General features: G+C 43.4%; 1 protein-coding gene across 4 annotated transcripts; it reads right to left on the bottom strand.

Annotated features, from left to right (window-relative positions):
* Positions 1 to 3,744: 3,744 nt before the first annotated feature.
* Positions 3,745 to 19,666, bottom strand: VEZF1 (vascular endothelial zinc finger 1). 4 transcript variants are annotated; one of them, XM_082860512.1, is made up of 6 exons: positions 19,291 to 19,666; positions 13,880 to 14,574; positions 13,056 to 13,119; positions 11,817 to 12,018; positions 10,202 to 10,336; positions 3,745 to 7,115 (listed from the first exon to the last, which is right to left on the bottom strand). In XM_082860512.1, the coding sequence occupies exons 1-6, from the start codon at positions 19,321 to 19,323 to the stop codon at positions 6,688 to 6,690; spliced, it is 1,557 nt and encodes a 518-aa protein (XP_082716638.1). In that variant the 5' UTR covers positions 19,324 to 19,666; the 3' UTR covers positions 3,745 to 6,687. The 4 variants fall into 4 exon arrangements, with proteins under 4 accessions (XP_082716638.1, XP_082716639.1, XP_082716640.1 ...); XM_082860513.1 differs by having other exon boundaries at positions 10,202 to 10,333; XM_082860514.1 differs by having other exon boundaries at positions 11,817 to 12,000.
* Between the last annotated feature and the right edge of the window lie 2,797 nt (positions 19,667 to 22,463).

The following is a 22,463-nucleotide window of genomic DNA, read 5'->3' as shown; positions in this document are numbered from 1 at the left end:
AATGACGTGAGATGGAACGACTTCTCTGACAGGCACATATCCTGACATTTTCCATGTCTCCCATCCTGGTGACTATTCCCTCCGTGTAACTTGAGCCCTCCCTGCCACATATTGGGCAGCCTTCAATTAGCTGCTGGTCAGATGTGTCTCCCATCTAAATTTCTCCTTCCCGAAATGAGGTTCTGGCTCCCATGCTGGATGCCAATCCTCAAAATCTCAGCGTCTGAGATGGGGAAGCCATGAAGGAAGGCAATCAGCTCCTTTGCTCTTTTGGAGAAGGCAGTTGGTGCCTCTGAGGGAATTGATGTTGCTGTTACTACATAGGGTATAGGAGGACCAGGTGGGGGGAGTATATTGAATCTGAGGCTCCTTCCTCTATATCAGGCTCTGTACTAAGCACTTTACATGAATTAGATCTTCAAAAACTTTACCAGGTTGGAACTATTATCATCCTTGCTTTACGGCTGAGGAAACTGAGGCCAGAGAGGTTACATATCTTGCCCGAGGACACACAGTTCCAACTGGCATAGCCTGGATTTACACCCCAGCCTGTCAGACTCCAAGCCCCTGCTCTTAATTGCAACCCAATATTATAGCACCTCCCAGCTGTCCCTTATGCCAGGCCTTGCCCTGCTCTGGATCTTCTGGGGGACTTACTTACCTGTTGCTGCTGTTTCTGGCCTTGGTACTTGGTGCCTTGTGTTTTGGGCTTCCTGAACATTGGGACTCATTGATACAAGGGCAAGTCAGCAGCAGGTTGCCATGGTCCCACTAATTTGGAACCAGAGATTTAGGGGATGTGGCAAAACATTTGGAATATACAGTCCGACTTAGGAACTAGCCTCCCTTCTGTGGGGCCCTGGACTACCTCCACTTTATTTGGGTATCTCCCAATTCTGCCTGTATACCAAGGAGGAATGAACCAACTGCCTAAAAGTTACAGGGAAGGCTTCGGAGGGAACAACATTTTAATTAGATTTTGAAGGATATCTAGTGGTTCACAACAGAGAAAATGTGTTGGAGGGTTGCTTGGGGGAGGACATTCTAGGCCTAAGGGACAGAATATACAAAGGTTCTATCTCCTTCCTCTTTCCACAACTCCACCCTCTCCCCAGTCTTCTCCCTCAGACATCCTTGACAGCCAGAGTTTCTGGTGATGGCAAAATGGCAGAACTTCACTTGTGTGGGACAGGCCACCCTGGAGTCTAGGCCTACTCTCCTGGGATGAAGCTCTAGGATTTCAGGAAGGGGGACCCCTACCTCCTCAGCTAGAAGGGGCTCCTGGTTCCCCACCACAGGTGGAGATTCCCTACTAATCACCTGAATCTTGCCTGTTTCTTCAGCTACTGATTTTGTTCTTTTTCTGGCTAAGAAGAGCATGTCTTCTTTTCTGCCCATTGACTGGAGCTGAAATCATCACAGCTGGCTTACACTAGCAGCCTGTCTCAGGGTCCTCTGAGTAATCATGTCCAGCTCGGGGCAGATGCATGGAAAGGGGAGGAGGACAGGGTGGAGATGACACCACAGGAAGCACAAGGACAATTTCTCCAAAATCCCTCTCTCCCCCCCTTCCCTGGGCCTCTTTCTAACCTCCAAATTCCCCCTTTCCCTTCTCTCCCTCACCTCGTAAGCAAAGCTGATTTCTCTCTGGCTCTTTTCCCACCATTAACAAAGCTCGGAATTTCTTGGCTCATGACCAAGGGCCTTGGGGATCCAGGCTCCTTCAAGCCTGATCTCTGAGTGGATTTAGGCTGACTCAGTAAGAACCATGGCTTTGGTGGCCTCCCAATTGCCCCTGAGGTTGACAAAGACTTAGCTTCCTGCCCCAGTCTCTGAGGCTGGCTCCCCTCTCCATGAGCAGCCTCTGGAATTGGTACATTACTCCTCCCAGCCTTGGACCTCGGCACTGACTGCCAGTCAGAGCTGCTGGACCAGTCACTAGAAGGGCATGTCCCTTCCATTTCCCTTGGTCTCCTCGTCCTCTCTAGCTGCTGTGCCAAAGGAATCGCTCACAGGCAGAATGAAAAGTTGTCCTCAAGTGTCCATCGTTAGCATATTAGTTCTTGCCCAGGGTCTTTATAGGTGTATTTAGGAAAAAATGACATTCAGGTGAAAGGGCTGACACAGCCAAATGCAGGTGGACCTCACTCTGAGAAAACTCCATAAACAATGTAAATTTACCAAAACACCCAAGAGAATTCTTCTTGAATGGTTGGCAGTTATATACATCAGAAAGGATTCACTCCAATAAGAAGACTGACTTTAAGTTCTTCTTCTTCTATGTACTCTTCAAAGAGATATTTAACAGTTGGGAAGGTGGGATGTCAACTTAAAGATCATCAGGGATGAAGACAATTTCTGAAGCTATGATGCAAGTCAGTGGTGATACAGAATCTGAAGTGTGAAACTCCATTCCCTTCCCATGACAGGGCAGTTTTTGTAAATGACAGAATACTTGACCCTCATGGTCCAAGGCCAAGATCTGGGTCAAGTGCCTGTCTTGGGAAGAAGAGAGCTAACTAGTCAACCCCTGATGGGCTGGTCCAAGGGGAGGGCTAGACCACACAAAGATCCAAAGCAGAGCCCTGGACCCTCCCTCCATTCCTTCCTTGGGAACTACATGGGCCTTTGATTGCCCAAAAGTGAGCAGCCAAGAGAAGCTGGAGCCTAGATCAATGCACAAACTCAGTCAGTATTCAGCCGTGAACCATAACGCACTGATCTGCCTGGCCCCTACTTTTACAAGACAGGGAGAGATTATCCAGTAATCTGCCAGGGTCAGATCAGTTGTGGGGGAGATTTATAGGCCCAAATGGGGACAAATGGCATTCTTTCAGGCTACAAGACTCTTTAGAGAGGAAACAGTACAGGACTTGAAGGCCAGATTTACTAAGCCTGGGAGGGGAAAGTGATTACCATTCCAGGCAACGATACTTGAGGATACTACAGGGAAAACCTCCACCATGCCCTCTACATCCCGAACCCAGGTCTCTCCAGAGAGGACCAAACAGCAGCGCCCCTTGAGAAGAGTGGAAACACCTGGACAGCCAGGACTGTTAACTAGCAACTCAGTGAAATAACACTTCCCATTCCAGACAAAAGCAACATAAGGAACTCTTCCTCCAGCTGTTTTCACTGAGTCAATAAAGAGACTAAAGCAATTATCAGAGGAAGTTTGGAAAGCCTCAGTTATATATGAAACAGATGTAGGTATCCAAAACTTTTTAAAAATGGTGTGAGATCCATCTTGATTTGCTGTCTGGTGGTACTGTCACTTGGGTACTTGTCATACCTCTCTTAGCCTCCTTGGAGGCAGCAACCATGTCTTAATCACCTTTGTATGCCCTTTAGTGCCTAACAGTGCCTGGCACATTGTTGGTACTCAGTAGACATCTGATGAATCTAGTTGAACATAAATGGGTAGGCAACCCAGCCTAAAACCCTTTTCAAGTAAAGAAACTGGGTTTAGATCATGCAAACAAATGTTTGAAACCCACCTGCTCTGGGCTTTACTCAAGCTGACTGGAGGAGGTTACTTCTCTTACTGCAGCCAGTCTGGTGCATTTCCACTCTCCCTTCTCGGTGGTCAAACCGTCCTGACATTAGTCCTTCCCTCTCTCTCCAGCCCAATATCAAGACGTGTACACCTGGAGAAGCAGTGCTTCAAAAATTTCTCTGTCATCATGGTGAAATGGTGAAGCTTCTGAGGTATTAAGCAATCCATCATAACGTTTGTGACCGGTTAACTTTAATTTGTCAAAATAAATCTGCAGTTTTTGCATGTTAGTAATACAGTGCTGGTATTGACAGGAAAAATCATCCATCTGCTTACATAGAAACCTTCGTTTAGGAGCACACCTTAGGAGGGAAATGGATACACAATAAAAGGCAAATGTAGGCCAAGCAGCGAGCCCTAGAGCGTAACAGGCTGGATGTCAGATTTGAGGATGATCTAATACAACTGTTTAGCTGCCAATCTGATAAAGGGGAAGCTCTCAACCAGGTTACAACCAGAAGAGAAAAACAAACTCTCTGCTTTTTTCGTGAGCGGTGGCCTTCTTGCCTTCAACATTTGGTTGAATCAGTTCATCAGCATCAAAACTCAATTCCAGTTCCAAGACAGGAGAATTTCACCACACAACCTACTCGGCCCCTGCTTTCAGCGGCCCACTGCCACCCCCAGCCTGCCAACTCTCTCCCTCCCAAAAGAAGACACGACGTGGGTTTATTATTGCAGACAAGCTTAAGTGAATAAAGAATGCATACAAAATATCATTTTAACTGAAGTCATACAATGAATTCTCACTCCTGTTTATTATACAATGAATTGATAAAGCAATCATTCCTAGTATATATCTTTTTTTTTTTTTTTTTAAAGAACTAATACTTTTAGGGTTCTGACGACCACACTCTAGCCTGGGGGTAGGGTCCACACCTGCCCCCACTGAGGACTGCTCCTTGGGCCATTGTGGAGGAAGCCAGGGCCATCTCAATCATGGAGGATTGTGATTGCCAGCCCAGCCAGAGAGCGACGACAGGTCCCAGCTGGCAGAGCCAGAACCCGGTCCTGGGGCTGCATGCCAGGAAACGTTGGCTTCCTCCAAATGTGGCCAAGACCTGCCCAATCCAGACCTCAGCAGGGCCACGCATGGGCCTTCCCTACACGAGTCCTTCCAGTAGTCCACACATAATGCTCTACATATTAAAAACAAACCATTTTGGTACTGTGGATAGGAACAGTTGTAACAAAGTCATAGCTACATATTTTTCTCTACATTTTGTTTATTGAGACAAACTAATTAAAAGGCACAAACATAGGGCATGTTTACATGGACATTATAACAAACATATACATTAAAAGTGTAGGAATGTGTTGCCTTCCTGCTAAACAGAAAGTTCCTAAGCTTTTATATATACAAAAGTTGTACAATTTAATGTCCTAAAGTACAAAAGATCATTTATAAAATTATTTTACACTAAGTACTATTTATTTTATTTTTTTACTACGTAGTTCAACCCCCTCGAACTGTTTTGTATAATGACACACAGATACCTGTCCCTGATGTAGGAAGTCTGCCTCAGATGCAAGGTATTTTGATGCTTGAACTGACACAGTGGGGTATAAATGGAAGTCATCCAGTTTGATAGTCAGTCCTGCAAACATTCTGCAAGATTAACACAACTAATGTCCATTTCTCTTAACTGCAAGATTAAAAAAAGGAAAAAAAACCCAAAAAATATTGCAACTTAAAAAAAAAATAATCACAGCGCCTTGGTTTTAGTAACTTCTTTTTCAAAACACAATGCTTTAAAAACATTAATGTGTGACATGATGGTGTAAAGAGTATCTGTCTCCCTAGCTTTTGGTTTCTACTTTGTACTATGTACAGAGATAAAACATCCTGCTAAGAAATAAAAAGCACATGTCTTAACGTGCACAATCATTGCTGGATTTCTGCAGGGAGTGCAGACAGCTGTCTCCCTGAAAACCCGACAAAGCTGATACAAGTGTTTTCTCAAAGAACAAAAAGTGATGTCCATATTTACAAAGTTGAACAAATCTGCACAATACTTAAGAAACAGAAGGAGAACTTAAAAAAAAAAGATACACTCTGCTTGTTCTGAAGGGGATACTACCTAGTTAGTGGTTAGAATAAAAACTGTATACAATTTAATATAAGACATAAACTCTAGTGAGCAACTAACACACCTTTCCCTGTTGAAATATCAACAGGCGCTGATTGGGAGAGAGAGGGGCATATCACATCCCAGTGCCTCCAGCGTCTTCCAATTAAAGCAATATATTTTAACTGTTCCAAAGTACTCCTTGACCCCTGAATAGGAGTCCCATTGGCCTCTGTTTGTTAGGAGTCTGCCTGTCCGCACACTTGACTTCTCCTCTGTCAGCTGCGGCCTTTTCTTACCAAAACACAATGTGTATATTTTGTTTGTTTTTTTAAGTTTTTTAAAAAAGTCAACTACAATGCTATATTCCATCAGGATTAGTATGCTGAGCAATATTTACATCTCCAAATATCAGGTCACAATCCCTATTATATGTTGAAGATAGAATGATAAATTATCATATGCTTTGCATATCAGAGCTGGTATCACCTTTCCCATAGGGAATGCTGCCTGAAATTAACATATTCCCAAAGGTAAAATGCATATTCTCTGAAATGCATTTTATTATGACAATGCATGTATTTACTCATAAAAACAATAAACACAGACAATTTTACCCTAGCTCTCAATCCCTGGATTTAGAACTTCAGGTTAAAATCAGCCATCCACCTTGTATATATGGGGAGAAGAGTTCTGCTAGTGTTCAGAATAAAATGATTTCTTGGGATCAAAAACAGTAATGCTGCTTTTTAATTTTGAAATGGGTTTTGCTTTTTCATGATTGGTTTTAATTCCGGCTTTCATCTTGCCAACTACTATCCTGTTTAAGCAGTGCTGTCAGCTAAAAGGAATTTCTGATTAAACTAAAGTGGTCCAGTGATAAGTGACATACACACCCTACTTTGAACAATCCCAGCCAAATTGGAGAATAATGCTACTACACTATTATTAACTAATGTAATAAATCTCCCAATTTCATGGTTTACTTTTTGCTTTAATAAACTAAAAGTAAGTTGCTGGTAAATATTTACTTGAACCCATATTTTGATTTTATAATACTGTTTACCAAGGTGGTGATGTAGGCAAAGCTTGGGGTAAGAAAGGCATGCTCTCTACAGGCCTCATTGCTATATTGAGAGGGGCAGCTAACGTCATAGGCGTGGGCAGGTTCATTGGAGACGTGATCGTGACAGGGTGTGCTATATTCACTGGGGCAGTGACGGGGGTGGGGAGGTTGACTGGGGTAGTGAGTGTTAAAGGAGAGGTCATGGACAATGGACTGGTTATAGTCACAGGGTGCCCTATGTTCATTGGGCTGGTTATGTTAACTGCACTTGAAACATTTACTGGACTTCTCATGCTCATTGCAGCTGCCACTGTGACTGGGTTTGACATAGTCCCAGACGACACAGAGGACGTTATATTGAATGGAGTAGTGAGAGTCACAGGTGTCGTAGCAGCCGTGGAGGTTTGGCACAGGTTAGCAGCTTCTAAAATAAGAAGACAAAAGGGCCTTTAGACTCTCAAAACAGTGAACACAATTCAGTTTCTGAATCAACTTCTTTTAATTAAAAAGGACAAACATTTAATAAATTAAATTATAGTTTTCTACCCTGTGGTCAACAGGAAGGGAGGATCCTTCTGAGCACAAGACTGGGGGCCAGGAATACCAGCACGAGAGCAGATCTCTTCCGATGCTGTGCCTTTCACAAGACTGAGGCAACTGGCTTAGCCTTGGTGCTTTTGGTTTGGAGTTTAGATTTACTTACCTACCTCACAGTGATGCTGGAAGATCAGGTAATTTCTGCAAGGCACTCTGGGGGGCAGAGATATCAAGTAGGGCTAAGTTTTCTCACTACCACTTCCATGTAGTTCCTCTGAATTCTAAAGACTTTCCCGGGAAGAACCAAGCACCCACAGGCCAGGCTGGAAGAGCTTGTTTACACAGAGCTGGGCAGATGGTTACACAGTAACAGATAATCAGAAAAATCTTCTCACAAGGCACACTGTAACTAGCAGAGAGAGGTGTGTGTCCTCGATGCTATGTACTCTAAAGCCTTCTCAGAGGTGAAGCCACATTCTGTTAAGGTTTTAAAACTCCATTAAGTAGGGATGGATAAACAAGCTGTTTTAATATCATCTGTTTATTTCAGTCTTAGAAAAATCATTTTAGTTAAATAATCCTGTTGTTTCTGGTTGTTTCTTAACGCTGTTTAGAATGAACAAGTATCCCTCAGTAGGTTTATGTTCTCCTCCCCGCTCCCGTATCTTCTTCTCTTTCTGAGGCTAACATAATCACCTACTTTATGCCTGGTGTCATTTAACTGTACGTATTCCACACACCACCAGCCATACCAAGGGGGACTAGCCAGGCTAGGAGACCCTGCAGTGAGCTGGGGGACCGTGGTCCTTGTTATCAGCAAAGCCTGGGCACTTCTTAAGGAAAACTTCCCTCACAGGTGACACCCCTTACACCACCCCTCAACAAAATTCAGCACCACCTGCTGGTGTGTCAGAAAAGTGCAGTAAGAAGACAGATGGGGGTGCTGGCTGTGACTTGGCTGTCAAAACGGAGAAATGCATTTGAGACTAAAGATGGAGGTCTGCCCGCAGGCCACGCATGGTCAAATCACCTCAGGTGGACCCTTGAGTCAATGAGCAGCCCTTCCTTGATGAGCATGATGTAACCTTGGCATTGCTCCATACTCTATATCAGGGATTCCCAAACCTGGCTGATGATCAAAATCATTTACCTAGGGAGGTTTTTTTGAAAAAAACTGCTTCCCAGGAAACTCAATTGTGAGATTTAGATGGAACCTGGATATCTATCTATCTAAAAAGCTGCTGAGATGATGATCTCATTGTCATCCAGGTTTGGAAACTTACATTACCTTATTTAAGCCCAGTATTTAAAAGGGACATGCTGATTCAAGTTCAGGTTTTCAGGTCAGGAGTCTCTTCTCCCCCCAGACATGACATTTACTAACATGAACACAGAAGTTTCTAACATCAGTGGTCGTTTCCAAAGAGATTCATGCAACAAATGGGAATACAATAGCATTTTGTTTCACGCAGATCAGAAGATGAGCTAAACAACTGAGTCTTATTGTGCAAGCACACTGAAATACAATACCAAACAGAAGAGTGCAGAAGAAAAGAATGAGGGAGAAAACCGACTCACTTTTGAGGTGATGGTAGCATGCTAAAAATATTCTCCTCCTGTTTTCACCAAATAAGCTTTCACTTACTTGGTGGGTGTGCCATCTCCCCACCTCCCCTTCATTTTCTTTTTAATCTAACCCTATCCCTTTCTGTAACTTAAACACTTTTACTTCTTCTCTGAGCAAAGCATCCTTCGTATTTCAACCTTCGCTTTCAACCCACTATGCAATTATCACGGCACATACACACATATAAATTTTTCTCCCCTACCCACCATTCTCCATTCCTTCTCTTTATCACAAAATATTTAATCAAAATAATGACAAATATTCATTTGGAAGATAGGAATAAGCAGCATCTGAGGCAAAGTGGAAAGCCTATCTGAACTGCTGCATTCTTTCCTCCAGTGCCAGTAGATATATGGAAAAGCTATTCCTTTTATCTTTTTCCAAGTACAGAATGTTTAGAAGGGATCTGAGGAAGGGAATAGCTGCACTACATGAACGCAAAGGATGGAAGAAACTACACAGCAAAGGAATTACAGCACAGCCTAAATGCAGGGGATTCCTTATGAATTTAAAATAAAACAGTAAGACATGACAAGGGTGGGGAAGGCAAAACGGAATTTAGGAATCTGTCCTGTGGCTGATGATACATTGACAAAATGATTTACCTGAAATGGCTGCACAGTAGTCCAGAAGCCAAAGCTACAACTACTAAGTTAAAAAACTGTGCTGAAAACCGATACTCCAACCGCTTCTTTATAAGATATATATGAGAGAAAAGCAAACCATGCCCAGTTTTAGTAACAATTACAGTAAAGTCACTAACAACTGAAGTACATACATGTTAAGCTAATGCCAGCCCCAGTGACAGACTGAATTAGATTAAGGGTGAGACCGAGAAAAAAGACATCAGCATTATAGAGTCTGAAATATGTAATAAATAATACAATTCAGAAAGAACACTAAAGATCAGAAAATAACACAGTTGTAAGAAAATGAACTTATGTACACATAAGGATATTTCATCTACCTTTAAGAGTGGGACTATTTTAAAAACACAAAAAGGAGCCTTTAATGCATGAAGGTTGACATAAAAATGAACATAAAAAGGAACTCTGAGCGTACACAGCAAAGGACCAAATTTGGCTACAAATGTGTAACAAAATTAAGTCACAAGAAAGAACCTGACAAGAAGTACTAAGAATTTTTATTTCCTAGTAAAAAAAACTTACTTGGAAGCTTGGAAGCTTTGTTGCTAATAACTTTACCAGGTATTTCCTAGCATACAGTATCTCTTTAAAGTGTTTCCATAAAGCTGAATTCTCTAAGCTGTGGCTGTTTTACTTTGTTACTTGGCATACTAGATGAAAACACTAGCCACGCTGTGAGCACTGGATGCCTCATCTTACCTTTCTTTCTTGCTTTGACAGCTTCTTCCCACAGTCTCAGTGTCTCTACCTGCTTCCCTGGCCAGCTCGTCACATGCTGCTGCTGCTGCTGCTGCTGCTGCTTCTGGCTGCTGGTCTCTTCACTCATGCACGCTGCTCCAAAGACAAAGACAGAAACGCTATTATTTACCTGGAAAAAGTGTGGCTATTTTTTCAAAATCCGAACTTAGATACTTTGACTCCTCATGCCTCTATGATCTTTATCATTTGACCTGATAGTTTTTTACTATAGTACATCTTTTGTGCTGCTGTGTCTCTACTGGTCAAAATAGATAAATTTTAAAACTCCAGAGAGCTAGGGAAAACCAACATAAAAGAATTCTTTGCTACATTAAAAAGCAAGTATCTTTTAGAATGGAACTTCGGTAATATTAGCATGGAATAATTAATGCTCATCAAAATATGTAACATAGTTAGTTACCTGACCACAACGATGTACATTAAAAGTAAATTTCTGTAAAGTTAACAAAGTTTGACGTTCTAGATAATAAACCCAATGTACTTACAAAGAAGCAAAAACGAATGAGATTGAAACACATTAACCATTCTTTCCCATTCACTTTTGGTCACCTATTCTGAGAATCTGATGTTTCTGCTGCATGAAGTACATATATAATAGAATACAGAATTAGGAAAACACTTTCTTCTGATGGTTAGGGAGATCTTAGAAAAAAGCCTGGGTAAATGCAAGTATTGAATTTTATCCACAAGTCCCTGGAATATTCTATCTTTTCAACTCTGAATTTAAGGTAAGCAAAGCATTTAAACGTTCAAATGGGTACGCTATCCCTTTTCTCTATAGATTTGGGTTTGAGAAGTAAAATTATGTAACACTGCTTTTATCTTTAGGTTATGAAGGACATGTTATTAATACTATCAGGAGTTAGGGGGCACTCGTGCCTGAGAATCTTCCTTACATTAAATAACATCAGTTAAAATTGCCTGGCACAAGATGCAGCTTCCTAGTATGGCTTCTGCTGCCACAATCCTAACACACTAAAGCTTTTTATTCAAACCCCATAGAAGAAGGGACACACTGAAAAATAGCTGCAGGGAAATTGTGCTCTTCTAACATGGACGTTATTAGTAGACAGTACAGGATTAAAAGCAAAATAAGTGGAGAGTTTATCATTGTTGCCTGTATACATGTACGTAAAGTGTATTTCCAACACTAATATACACCGTCCATTGACGCGTGTTTGCATACTTTAGCAACAGGAGGAAACAAGTAAGGTGAACATTAATATAGTCCTGAGAACACAGGTGAAAATATCTTCAATATATTATAAAAAAAAAAAATCTAGATTCCATCAATCTGAAACGCAAAAGAAATACAATTTGGGCTTCCCTGGTGGCGCACTGGTTGAGAGTCCGCCTGCCGACGCAGGGGACATGGGTTCGTGCCCCCGTCCAGGAAAGTCCCACATGCCGCGGAGCGGCTGGGCCCTTGAGCCATGGCCGCTGAGCTTGTGCGTCTGGAGCCTGTGCTCCGCAACGGGAGAGGCCACGACAGTGAGAGGCCCGCGTACTGCAAGAAAAAAAAAAAAAAAGAAATACAATTTGAAGTGTCACCTACTTTTACTGATGCCTTGTTTACATGTATTACAGTTGATACTTTGGCTCTGCCCGTGTGTCTTTAAGTGGCTGGTGATGTATGCTGCGCTCAGGAGCTTCCCACAGATGTTACAGGATACCTTGCCTTCGTGGCGTACCATGTGTGTCCGCAGTCTGTCTTTGGTGGCAAAGGCAGCAGTGCACGTCTGCATGAGGGAGGAAAACTTTTTTTAAATATAGACTATCCTGTTCTACTCATTTTAAAGTACGTTATATTCTAGGTATTACCCTACTCATGTCAGCAAGCAGACTGAGTTAGCTGAATTTTAACTGCATGTGTTACCTAGAATTGTACTCACGATAAGACACCTGGTGAATTTTAGACTCTTACATTTTGAGGGGAAGAAAAAAATATCAACAGAGTAGTGAAAGATGTGAGCTGTAGAGTCAGTTAAACCCGGATTTAAATCCAGCTCCTGACTCACTAAACAATGTAATACTCAGCAAGTTAGCTAACCTATCTGAATTTATTTCATCTGTAAAATGAAAATAATACCTACCTCACAAAATTACTGGTGGATTAAGAGCCTGGCCCAAGGCCTCATGACAGGTAATCACTCAATGACACTAGCTTCCTTCCTCCAATTGGATTTTTCTTAGAATTCGAATCACTTACTTAATAAAATCAGTCATTAACAAAATTTAACTGAAAGGAGCACAAAAAGACTTCCAGCAAAAAACCAGAATTACTGACGCCTAACACGGTCATTTCATTTAGCAAGATTCTTAACCTCTTCATTACCACAACTTATGTCATTAGAGAATGCTCCAATTTGGCGATAGCAGACAAAAATCCAGTAAGTGGTAACATTTGGGAGAAAATTCATATTTTCTTAGATTATGGTTAAAACAACCTCAATCATCAACCCAGAAGTTAATTTAAAACACTTCATTCATTTATTCTTTTCAAATAAACGACCTTTGCAAGACAATAAATTTTTTTTCTTATAACAATAAATACTGTTGCCCAAGGAAAATGAAATGTAGCTTAACAAAAACAACATTTACATTTTTAAATGGTCTTGCCTCACAGAAATAGAAGCTGTCATTTATATTTTATAAAACCAGAATGCAAATGGACCACATTTACTCAAGTCAGTGATTTTACGACTATTCAAGAAAGGTGAGATTTGACTGGCTCAGACCTTCTGGATAATGTGCATTAAGTGCTACACTAAGGATAAGTCATTTTAACTCTTACTTGGCATTTGAAGGGTCTTTCTGTTGAATGGACATGTTTTACGTGACAGCTTAAGTGGTCAGGCCTGTGAAAGAGAGAGTTTCAACAGAAGATGTAATGGAACACACATAGAGAAATGCTACTTACTGTGATGTTTACATGCTTGGCAGACATGGGTGGGGGACATTTTAAAGAAAGACAGCAGAATTACCAACTCCCCCACCCCCCAGTGCAAGCCTCCTTACCTCTCTTACCATAAACAAAAGTCTTAGTCCTTTATACCTGTTAATTTTCTTTCCTAGTCAACATCAAATCATATTAGGTCTTGATTCTTTACAATTACAAAATACCCAAAGTTTAGTCCTAACACTTGCCAGAGACAACTGCTACTACATTAACTTTAAAAGCCTTTAAAAATGAAAATTAGTGAAATGTTAGTAACCCCAGAAAAATGGAAAAAAACATCCTCTTAAAAGTTTTAAGAGATTCCAAGGTCATCCCAACTTCCAGGATATGTTTCTTTGGTTTGTGCAGTGAATCTCATGTCCAGCCACCCAAATGAATTGAAAACTAATGGTTTCGCAGTGATAAGAAGTACTGATGTGCCGAAAGAAGGCCTGAGTCCACCAAGGCACTTCTTAAATGAAATAGTAAGTTAATCACTATGTCACCACTTGTCAGCCACACCAAACTGGAATTAGACCTGGAGGTGTAATACTTTATCTGTCACCAATCTCCTCTAATAACACAGGCCTGCAAATATCTATTCTCACATAAACCTTCTAGATCACGCAGAGATCGTACTGATACCATAATGGAAAAAAAAGCAAAGCAAAATGCAGTACCTCGAGAAGCCTTTCCCACAAACACTGCAAGTATAGGGTTTGGTGATGCCTCCTTCGTGAGACCTCACATGGTAAGTCATCCGGTCCTTCCTCTTGAAGCGCTGATTACAAATAGGACACTCGAAGGGCTTTTCGTCCGAATGGGAGAGCTTGTGCCGATTGAGGTGGTACACATCTCGGAAGGCCTTCCCACACATCTCACAAGCATGGTTCTTCTTGACAGGCTTACTGGGTTTCTTGACAGACTGCGTCACGGGCATAGCTGTGGTGCTGGCACTGCTGCTGGGGTTGGTGCCCGAGGAAGATGTAGTGACTGTTGACAAGATGCCTGCAATGGTTGAGACCAACGAAGTTCGGCTGCTGTCCCCAGCGATGGTGGAGATAAGGGGAACCACCGTGGTGGGGGTTTTCTTTGGCCGGGACACCAACTTGATGCCTGTGTGGCAGGACTCGTGGCGCCTCAGGTGATAGCTGTCCCTGAAAGCTTTACTGCAGTAAGTGCACACAAAGGAAGTTTTGGGTTTTTCTTTTTTAATCCCAATGGCATCCTTTAATGTTTCTGGAGCAGCCTGAGGTTTCTGAGTTATTGGTATTGGAAGCAATGGTTTCTGATCAGGGGGCTCCACAGCAGAGCTCAGGAGGGGCAGCAAGCTGTTCTGTGCTGCCTGCTGTTGGTGATGGGAGGCTTCGTGGGCCTAAAACCAAACATTTACACTTCAGAAATTCAGCCTCTCACAATGACCTTCAAAATTCAACATGCTTCAGACAATAGAGACCAGAAGAAACAATCAAGGAGCCTGTAAGCTACTCTCTGCAGCAGAGATCCAGCAACCACCTAGCTACTCTCAGAGCTCCCAATACAAAGCATTAAAATCACTGCACAGACACAAAACTTTTGCGAGTAAGTTGCTGACAGTGATCTTGCTTTCAAACAGCTGACTAAACTACACACCACCCTGGTTCATAAGGGACATACCAGCTGATGAAATGAGTCTGCATTAGTCTGTCAGTGCTGAGACCAAGTTTAAATAACTTGTCAAAAAAATTACACTCCAGACTTAACTATTTAACAGTACCTTACTGCAGTAATCCACAAGCCACACACTCACACATACACATATAGACATGTAATCATCTACTTGTCTATTTTACCTAGGAAAATAGATGTCTCTCCCCTTCCATCACAAACTCTCAGCGACCGAGGAAAGAGGCTGTTGCTAAGTAATACAAGGAATCTAGGTCTCTGAATACATATGCTAGTGGTTAAGTTTACTTTTAAAGTTTCCACTTAACTCTACTAAAAGATTTGGTTGAAATGGAATCTGCTATTAATCATCCTGGAAGGCATCTGTGAAGGCAGCCCCCAGCAAACACCTGTCAATTGTTTCTCAGTTCATTTAATCTTACACTAGAAGTCTGCATCCTTTAGCAACACTAGCTGTTCAAACCCTAAACTCAGACTAATAAGAAAGAACAAACTATAAATAATTTAAATTCCTTTCATTTTCATCTTCTTCTAGCAGTGGTAGGGCGAGTTAAAGTACTGGACATTTGCTGTTATAAAGTGCTTTTCCACTCCAAAACTGGGAGCTGGACAATGTTTGGAAATTTTCTTTAGCTGCACTGAAACCAAAATTTCATTGTGGGTCAGGTTCTTGGTATTTATGAGTAGTTACTCACTTGGTTTTGATTCTTCCAAAATTCTCCATACCTCTATACTGATTAACATTTAGGAAATGATGGGAAAAAATTCCTGAAATAGTTCTTCCTAATATGCTGTATTTGATCAACATTATTTTTGAAACTCTGGACAGTGAGCTCGAGCCCCTATGCTTGAGTTTTGTCATCCTAAAAGGATACATGCACTCAGAGGTAAGAGTTCCAAATATTTTAAGCATACAGTGTCCTAGGAAGGGCCCATCCCATCATCTCAGACACTCTAGACACTTATTTACCCTTTTCACTCTAAACCTAAGTTCTACATTACACTCCATTAAGTAAAAAAATATGGAGACACACAGACACACGCACACAGAGCTCCTCTCCTGACGAATAAGAACACCTACCACACACAGCTCCATGTTTACTTGATAGCAGCACAACAGCTAAGCCTAGAACCAGACTTCCCTAAATCATCAGGAGGTGTCCTATCCACAGTTAATCACTTTCAATTTAACTATTTTGACTGAATCTTCCTTTGAGTCCTGGAAGTACTCATAGAAATTGTGTGCTTACTTATGAGTATCTTTCTGGACTTAGTGCTCACACTGAGTCCACTTTTAATTTAATTTATGGAGCTCCTGTAATTGTCAGGGTCTACCCAAGTGACTTTAGTAAAAACTTTATAGAATTTGGACTCTAATCTTACCCCCTTTCCAACCTGCTGTAGGATGCCCAAGCTTCCGTACAGTATACAAACGGTTAATAGCTGAAGATAGCTCAAGATATACAATTTCAAAGGCTAACAGATCAGATAATAGGGAAAGCAAATCTTCTGGACAAAGTTCAGACTTATAGTGTTCAGAGGCATTTTTCAATTCTAAACAACCATTAGTTCGATGGAGTACTAAAAGCACTTACTGCCATTTTACCAATTCAGATGTCTGTGGCAACATAAAGTATTTTTACAGCATTGCTGAAGCTCACTCTCACAGGAGGGTCACACCAGGTCCCTGCTTCTCGGGTGAAATGCTGTAGAATGCCTCGCCCACTACGGGAATCACTCTCTGAGGATTCCTAGGATCCCCACACTTCTATATGAAGCCTTCTAAGAGGGGAACTGGGTTTCCCCAACTTGTTCTCTGAGGGAGAGACAGAGTAAAATAACAACCATGGCCTGCCTTCCGTTAAGTGATTTTTAAAAATATATAACTTCTGGGTAGACTTTTATTTGACTAGCATCATCAAACCAAAGTTTTAATTTTATCTCCCATCTCTTTCAACTGCAAGGCTTTTTTAACCCTGCCCAAGCTTTCCTCTTCTGGGGCTGGCAAAAAAAACAAAACAGAAATGTTATTTCATCACCCAGGGTGGTAGGATATGGCACCATGAAATCTCCAGTGCCAGAGGGTAAAAGATTTTGTTCTGAAGGAAACTGGCATCAGTGAGTCATATCTTGAATGTCCTATTAGGAGAATCATTCATCAAACACTTTAACAGATACGGGTTTCACTTTCCACCAGGTTATTTGGAAAGCAAGCAGGTATTAAATTGTTTTAAAATATAAATTCAACAGGATGCTCCAGGAAACAAATGAGAGAGTTTAACTCTCCATTTCCCCAGTGAAAATTACTTAAAACTGGAACTGAGTAAGTCTATTCATACCTTTCCAGAGAAAAGACTGAAATATTCTCTTTACCCATTCAACTGTCCTCGGCTCTAAATTATAAGTTTTCCAACAATTTTCACTGCACACATTGCCAAGCCCAGGATCAAATATTAGCTTTCACACTTCTCCATCAGGTGGAAAAAAAGATTTTAATAGCTGAAAAAAATTAAATAATATAAAATCTAATTAAAAAGTTGATCATTAAATGCTTGGCATTTGCTTTCCCCAGGAAAAGAATAATAAAAGTATTCCAAAAGATTTTTCAACTAGTTTTCCAAAAATTAGTTACGGGGTTTTCCTTTACATAAAGAACTCTCGTTTTTTTCCAATCTCCATTGAGAGCACGTTTAATATGGTAAATCTAAATCATTCCTCATGTGAAAAATCACTGCAGTGGCCCATTAATCCCATATTTTAAAATGACCATTTGAAAGCTTTTTCTAGAGAGGGCATTTGCCACCTTTACACCAACCTGGATGCAAGCTAGTTATGTATCATTTTTTTCCAATGCATTTTTAAGTTGACTTATCACATTATCAAGCTCATCAAAGCACTTGTTAAAACAATACAAGATCACAATAAGGGCCAAGTTAGTGAATTCCGTAATTTTGGGTATGTTCAATTTTAAGAAGCCCGAATATATTTCAATTACTTAAAAATCAAATTACTCACATTCGAAAGAATATGTCTTAAAACAATAAACCATCTCTACACAGTAGGCACTGTTTGAATTATCCAGTTCCTTATATTAACTCCACTGGGATGGGTCCAGTGGCTGGGAGGATTTTTTTTGAAAATTCTGCATCCGTTCCTGGTTAGTTCCAAAAGGTCTCAAGCGCCCAAGCTACGCATTTGGGATTTCATGAAGTTATTCAAAGAAGGAAAATAACTCAGCGAGGCGGGAAGAACGCACTTAAAGTGACGAGCTTCCTAACCTCCGGTTCCTAAGTTTTCCCGTGAGCTCATTACTACTGCCCATTAAGTGCTTCGTTTTCAAACAGAAACGAAGCGGGGAAAAAATAAGTTCTAGGTCTTCCAAATAGGGGTCCCCACCTCAGATGGGCGGGCAAGAAGGTTGCCAACGCATCGGCTACAGTCACCTTCAAGTTTCTTGCAAAAAGTGAAGACCAACACCCCACGAATGACTCATCTGGGGGCTCTGTAAGCGGACTTTGTTTGCTCTCTCCACTGGCCGTCTCCCCCACTTGGTTGGAGGAAACGCTAAAGGTGGGACGAGAGAGAAACGCGCCCCAGCAGAAGGTGGGGCCTCCCGGAGTGCCGGGCCCCCGCCCCCCCACCCCCGGCCGGGGGATTCCCCGGGCTGAATGGGACGGCGGTAGAGCTGGACAGAGGGAGAGGGTGTCAGCTGCCAAGGCTCGGCACTGGCCTGGGAATGAAAACACGTAAATCCAACGAAAAAGTTTGGGGAGGGGATACACGTTTACAGCACCCCCCCAACTGGGTAAACATGAGGGGGGCGACGGGAAGGGGGAGTGGCGGGGAGCCCAAGGATACCCGCTATTCGCGGGGACTCGAGCGGGGGGGCTTGTCAGAAAGTCAACATATACACACAAAAAGAAGACAGGGAGGTGAAAAGAACGGAGAGCGAGCGAAAAGATGGATGAAGTGGGGGGGAAGTGAGCAGGACCCGGGGACCCCCCTCACCCCACGGTGCGGGCCCGGGCCCGGCGCGCCGTGGCCGAGCGGACCGCGCTATCCAGCGGCCCGGCGCCCTCCTTTCTCTGGGCCGCGGCTGGTGACAGCGACCGGCCTCCTCCCTTCCCCTTCAGGGCGGGAGGGAAGGGTGTGTGTGTGTGTGTGTGCGCGTGTGTGTTTGTGTGCTGGGGGGGGACCGGGGGTCACCCCGAGGCCTGCTCTCTTCCCCGCACCCCGTGAGGCCGCCTCCTTTCACCTCAGCAGCCCCGCTCCGCCGAGGCGGGCGGGCGGAAAAACAAAGGGGGATTAAGGCCGGGCCGGAGAGCGGAGCCGGGAGGGAGGGGAGGAGGAGCGCCCGCCCGCCCGCCAGCCCCGGGCCCGGCCCCCCTGTCCCCCCCGTGTCCCCCCCGGGGGGGGCCCCCCGTACCTGGAACAGGAACGCGGTCCAGTTGGCCTCCATGGCTGCAGCGGCCGACCCCCCTCCTCCCCACTCCCCCCCGCTCGGGGAGCCTCCTCAGGCGGAGGAGGCGACAACAAAGCGGCGGCGGCGGCGGCGGCAGCGGCAGCGGCGGCTCCTCAACATGGCAGCGCCGAGCGCGGCCACTTCCGGTAACCTCCGGGACGCACCACCGCCGCGGCGAGCGCGGGCGGGGGGGGAGCCCCGACCCGGCCGCCGCCGCCCCCAGTGGCCCCGACCCCTCCCGGGCGTCCCCGCGGCCCGCTCGCCGCCTCGGAGCTCAGCCAGTGCCTGCGGGCGGTGGGGTCAGGGCCCCCGCGGGGGGGCTGGGGTGGGGCCGGGGGCGGGGATGGGGCGCGGCGTCCCCCCCCGCGGGGGTGTGTGGTGCTGCGGTCCGTGGCTCAGGCAGCTGGAACAGGGGGAGCTCAGGAGAGAAGATGGAGGACGCCAGGGTCTGGCGCTGGCTCGCTGGGCACGGCCGGGCCGGCTCCCGTGACTCAAACCCGGTGCCCGACAGCATCGCGTCCCTCTCAGGCCCTCAGCGGAAGGCACAGGCCACGGTGGCCCCCGGGCTCTTCAGTTCCTTTCGCGCAGCACAGCCCCTACCTCCAAACTGGGGGAAGCCCCTTCGACTTGCAGTGTCTTTCCCCTCTGGTATTTCATTCCAGCGAAACCTTCCGCACTCTTGCTGGATACGCATCTACCTCTGAGTGGCCTTCCAACTCAAGCAGGGAATCCCACTGGGGTGCAGCCTCAGATCCTCCCTGTGCGGAGGGAAACACTTCCCACGCGTAGAGGTGTCATTACTGGGTTATTCTTGGGTGAAGGGCTGAGCTTCCCCATCCTCTTCTTAACTCCAGATATGATGTGAAATTCTACCGAACACCCCCCTCTCCCGCCAACAAAAATATTTTTTTTTAATTAAAGAGAAAGTACAGACAAAAAATTGTTTTAGTGCTTTAGTACAGTCTACTTCCTCACCCCACAAAACAAGAATCGAACTTCTGGTTGGACAGCGCCAGTTGTCACTGAGGTGACCCCAGCCTCTGTTTGCAGTTCCAAGTCTTCCGTGTAGGCGTCACTGCTACTGGAACTTTGTACGATGATGCCCTGAACATTTTCTATCAAAGACAAGCTGTTATTAAACAAGTGCCTCCAGTCCAAGAAGTCTCCTGTGGCGGGAAATGAGGAGGCAGCCTCTATCAGTGATATTTTTGTAAACTCTGGCTTTAAAAAATTCCACAGATGGTCACATTATTTCAAGACTTCAACCTCTTTCATAACCGACTGTCTCTTATCTCATTCCCTCCATTTATTCCTCTTAAATTACATTCTAATCAAGGTCACCATCTCCAACTTCCCCCATACATACACAATAAAAAATAATATGGTTGAAGAATTCTATTGGTAAAAGAAACTGAAGAGGTATAGTAATGTGACAGTCTGTGTTTCCTTTCCATCGACTACACATATATACCCCTTTCCCACACTTTCCTTCCCTCAGTCACCAGAATGAAGGGGCTGGCAAACGTTGGTCTGGTTCCTTTTAGAGTTGATTCCCTACTGGACACTGCCTGGAGGCCTTGGGAACGAATGAGAAGTTCTGCAGTTTGGATCAGTGGCAGAAGCAGGTAACACATCAGGGAACCAGTCAGCCTAAGACAGGAGGGGACAGAAAATGATGAATAGTTTCTGATTACATTCCTCAGCTAAACTGCTACAGTGGCCCCTATGTCTCCTATAAATGTCCATTAGTCTCTTTTGGAAAGAAAGAAAATGGTTCAGGAAGCCTAAGTTTATATATACATACAAGATAAGGAGAGAACTAAGATGTAAACCTAAGGAATCAACTAGGTCAACTAAAACCTTTTTGCTCTGACCTCGGACACTTCGTATTCTTTTGTTTTCATTCAATGAGTGCACCTTCTTTCCTGTTTTAACGTATTCACTTCGAGGTCTCTGTAATACATCTCCTCAGTCTTCCCTTCCCTGTATAGCCTCTCCTACTTTGCTGCCTTTCAAACTGTGGTGAAAATGAAGTTTCAGGATTATAAGACTAGTACTTGATGAAGACCATTTTTCTACTGACAATATTGCCACACTCTCTTGAACTTCTTTTCCCAGGATCTAGAAAACCTTTCTCTAGCAATCCTTCTCACAACCTCTGGAGAGGGGTCTCCCCACTACCACAAAGTAGAGGTCAAGTAAAAACAGGCCAGTTCTCATTACTGAAGAGCTGGGATTCAGAAGTATCACTTTTCTTGAGGTAAACGGCTAATTTTTATCTCTATCCATGAGATGAAACCAGAATTCCTGATTGCTCCGAATTTTCTTTCCCATTAAAAATAAAAATTAACAATCTTTTAAATTCAGATGAAATTTTAAATCTTAGGATATTTTCCAGAGAAAATATCCAAAAGTTTGGAATGAGTACTCAAAAACAATCAGCTCCAACTGTTTTGAGGAATATAATGAAATTAGGAAGGTCAAAGATTCCATTCTTAGGACAGAAAAAATCCTTAACCACAAACAAAATGAACCCCTCCTCAAGCCTGCTTCCACAGACTATACTGGGGTCCAATCAAAACACTAGCAATGTCTGAAGACAATAAATTCATATTGATTATTGTAAACAACTTTCAGTGAATGAATCAATGGTGTTACCTCCAGTTATGATGTATAACTGAAATGTCTGGTGTCTAAGCCAAAAAATATATGTGCCTACATCCACCCAAATAAAATTCAGATTCCCTCCCCACCCTGTTCAGGTTCTTCTTTCCCATCTCCCCTGCCCCAGTGTGTATAACATGTCACTTAATCTTTTAGGGCCTCAGTTTCCTCATCTGGAGAATGAGGACAAAATAAATACCTATCTCACAGAGACAGGACTGTGGATTAAATGAGAAATGTGTATAAAAAGCTTAGAACATTTCCTGGAATATAACAGGTGCTAAGTAGATGTTTTTATTGGTGCTACTGAGTCAGGTTCTAGATTAATTCTGGGGCTAGGAACTCTGCATAAGAGCTCTAAGCCAGTTCTTACTTTCTCTCAAAGTAACAGGTTTTCCCCCTGCCCCATCCCCCTCTCCTTTGAAGAGCCCTAAGGTAAAGGGCCAAAAGGCTAAGGACACATGACAAAGGAA

Source organism: Leucopleurus acutus, assembly GCF_964270905.1.
Source record: "Leucopleurus acutus genome assembly, chromosome: 19".
Classification (NCBI taxonomy): Eukaryota; Metazoa; Chordata; class Mammalia; order Artiodactyla; family Delphinidae; genus Leucopleurus; species Leucopleurus acutus.
The sequence above is the reverse complement of the archived record's forward strand: the minus strand, read 5'-3'. Positions and strand labels throughout refer to the sequence as shown.

Excerpts from the sequence above, each read along its gene's own strand:
- VEZF1 (XM_082860512.1), bottom strand. The coding sequence starts at position 19,323 with ATGGAGGCCAACTGGACCGCGTTCCTGTTCCAG. Across the intron at positions 13,120-13,879 it reads TGTGGGAAAGGCTTCTCGAG|GCCTGACCACTTAAGCTGTC; the intron begins GTACTGCATTTT and ends TCTCTTTCACAG. Across the intron at positions 10,337-11,816 it reads TAAACAAGGCATCAGTAAAA|CAGCGTGCATGAGTGAAGAG; the intron begins GTAGGTGACACT and ends TTGTCTTTGGAG.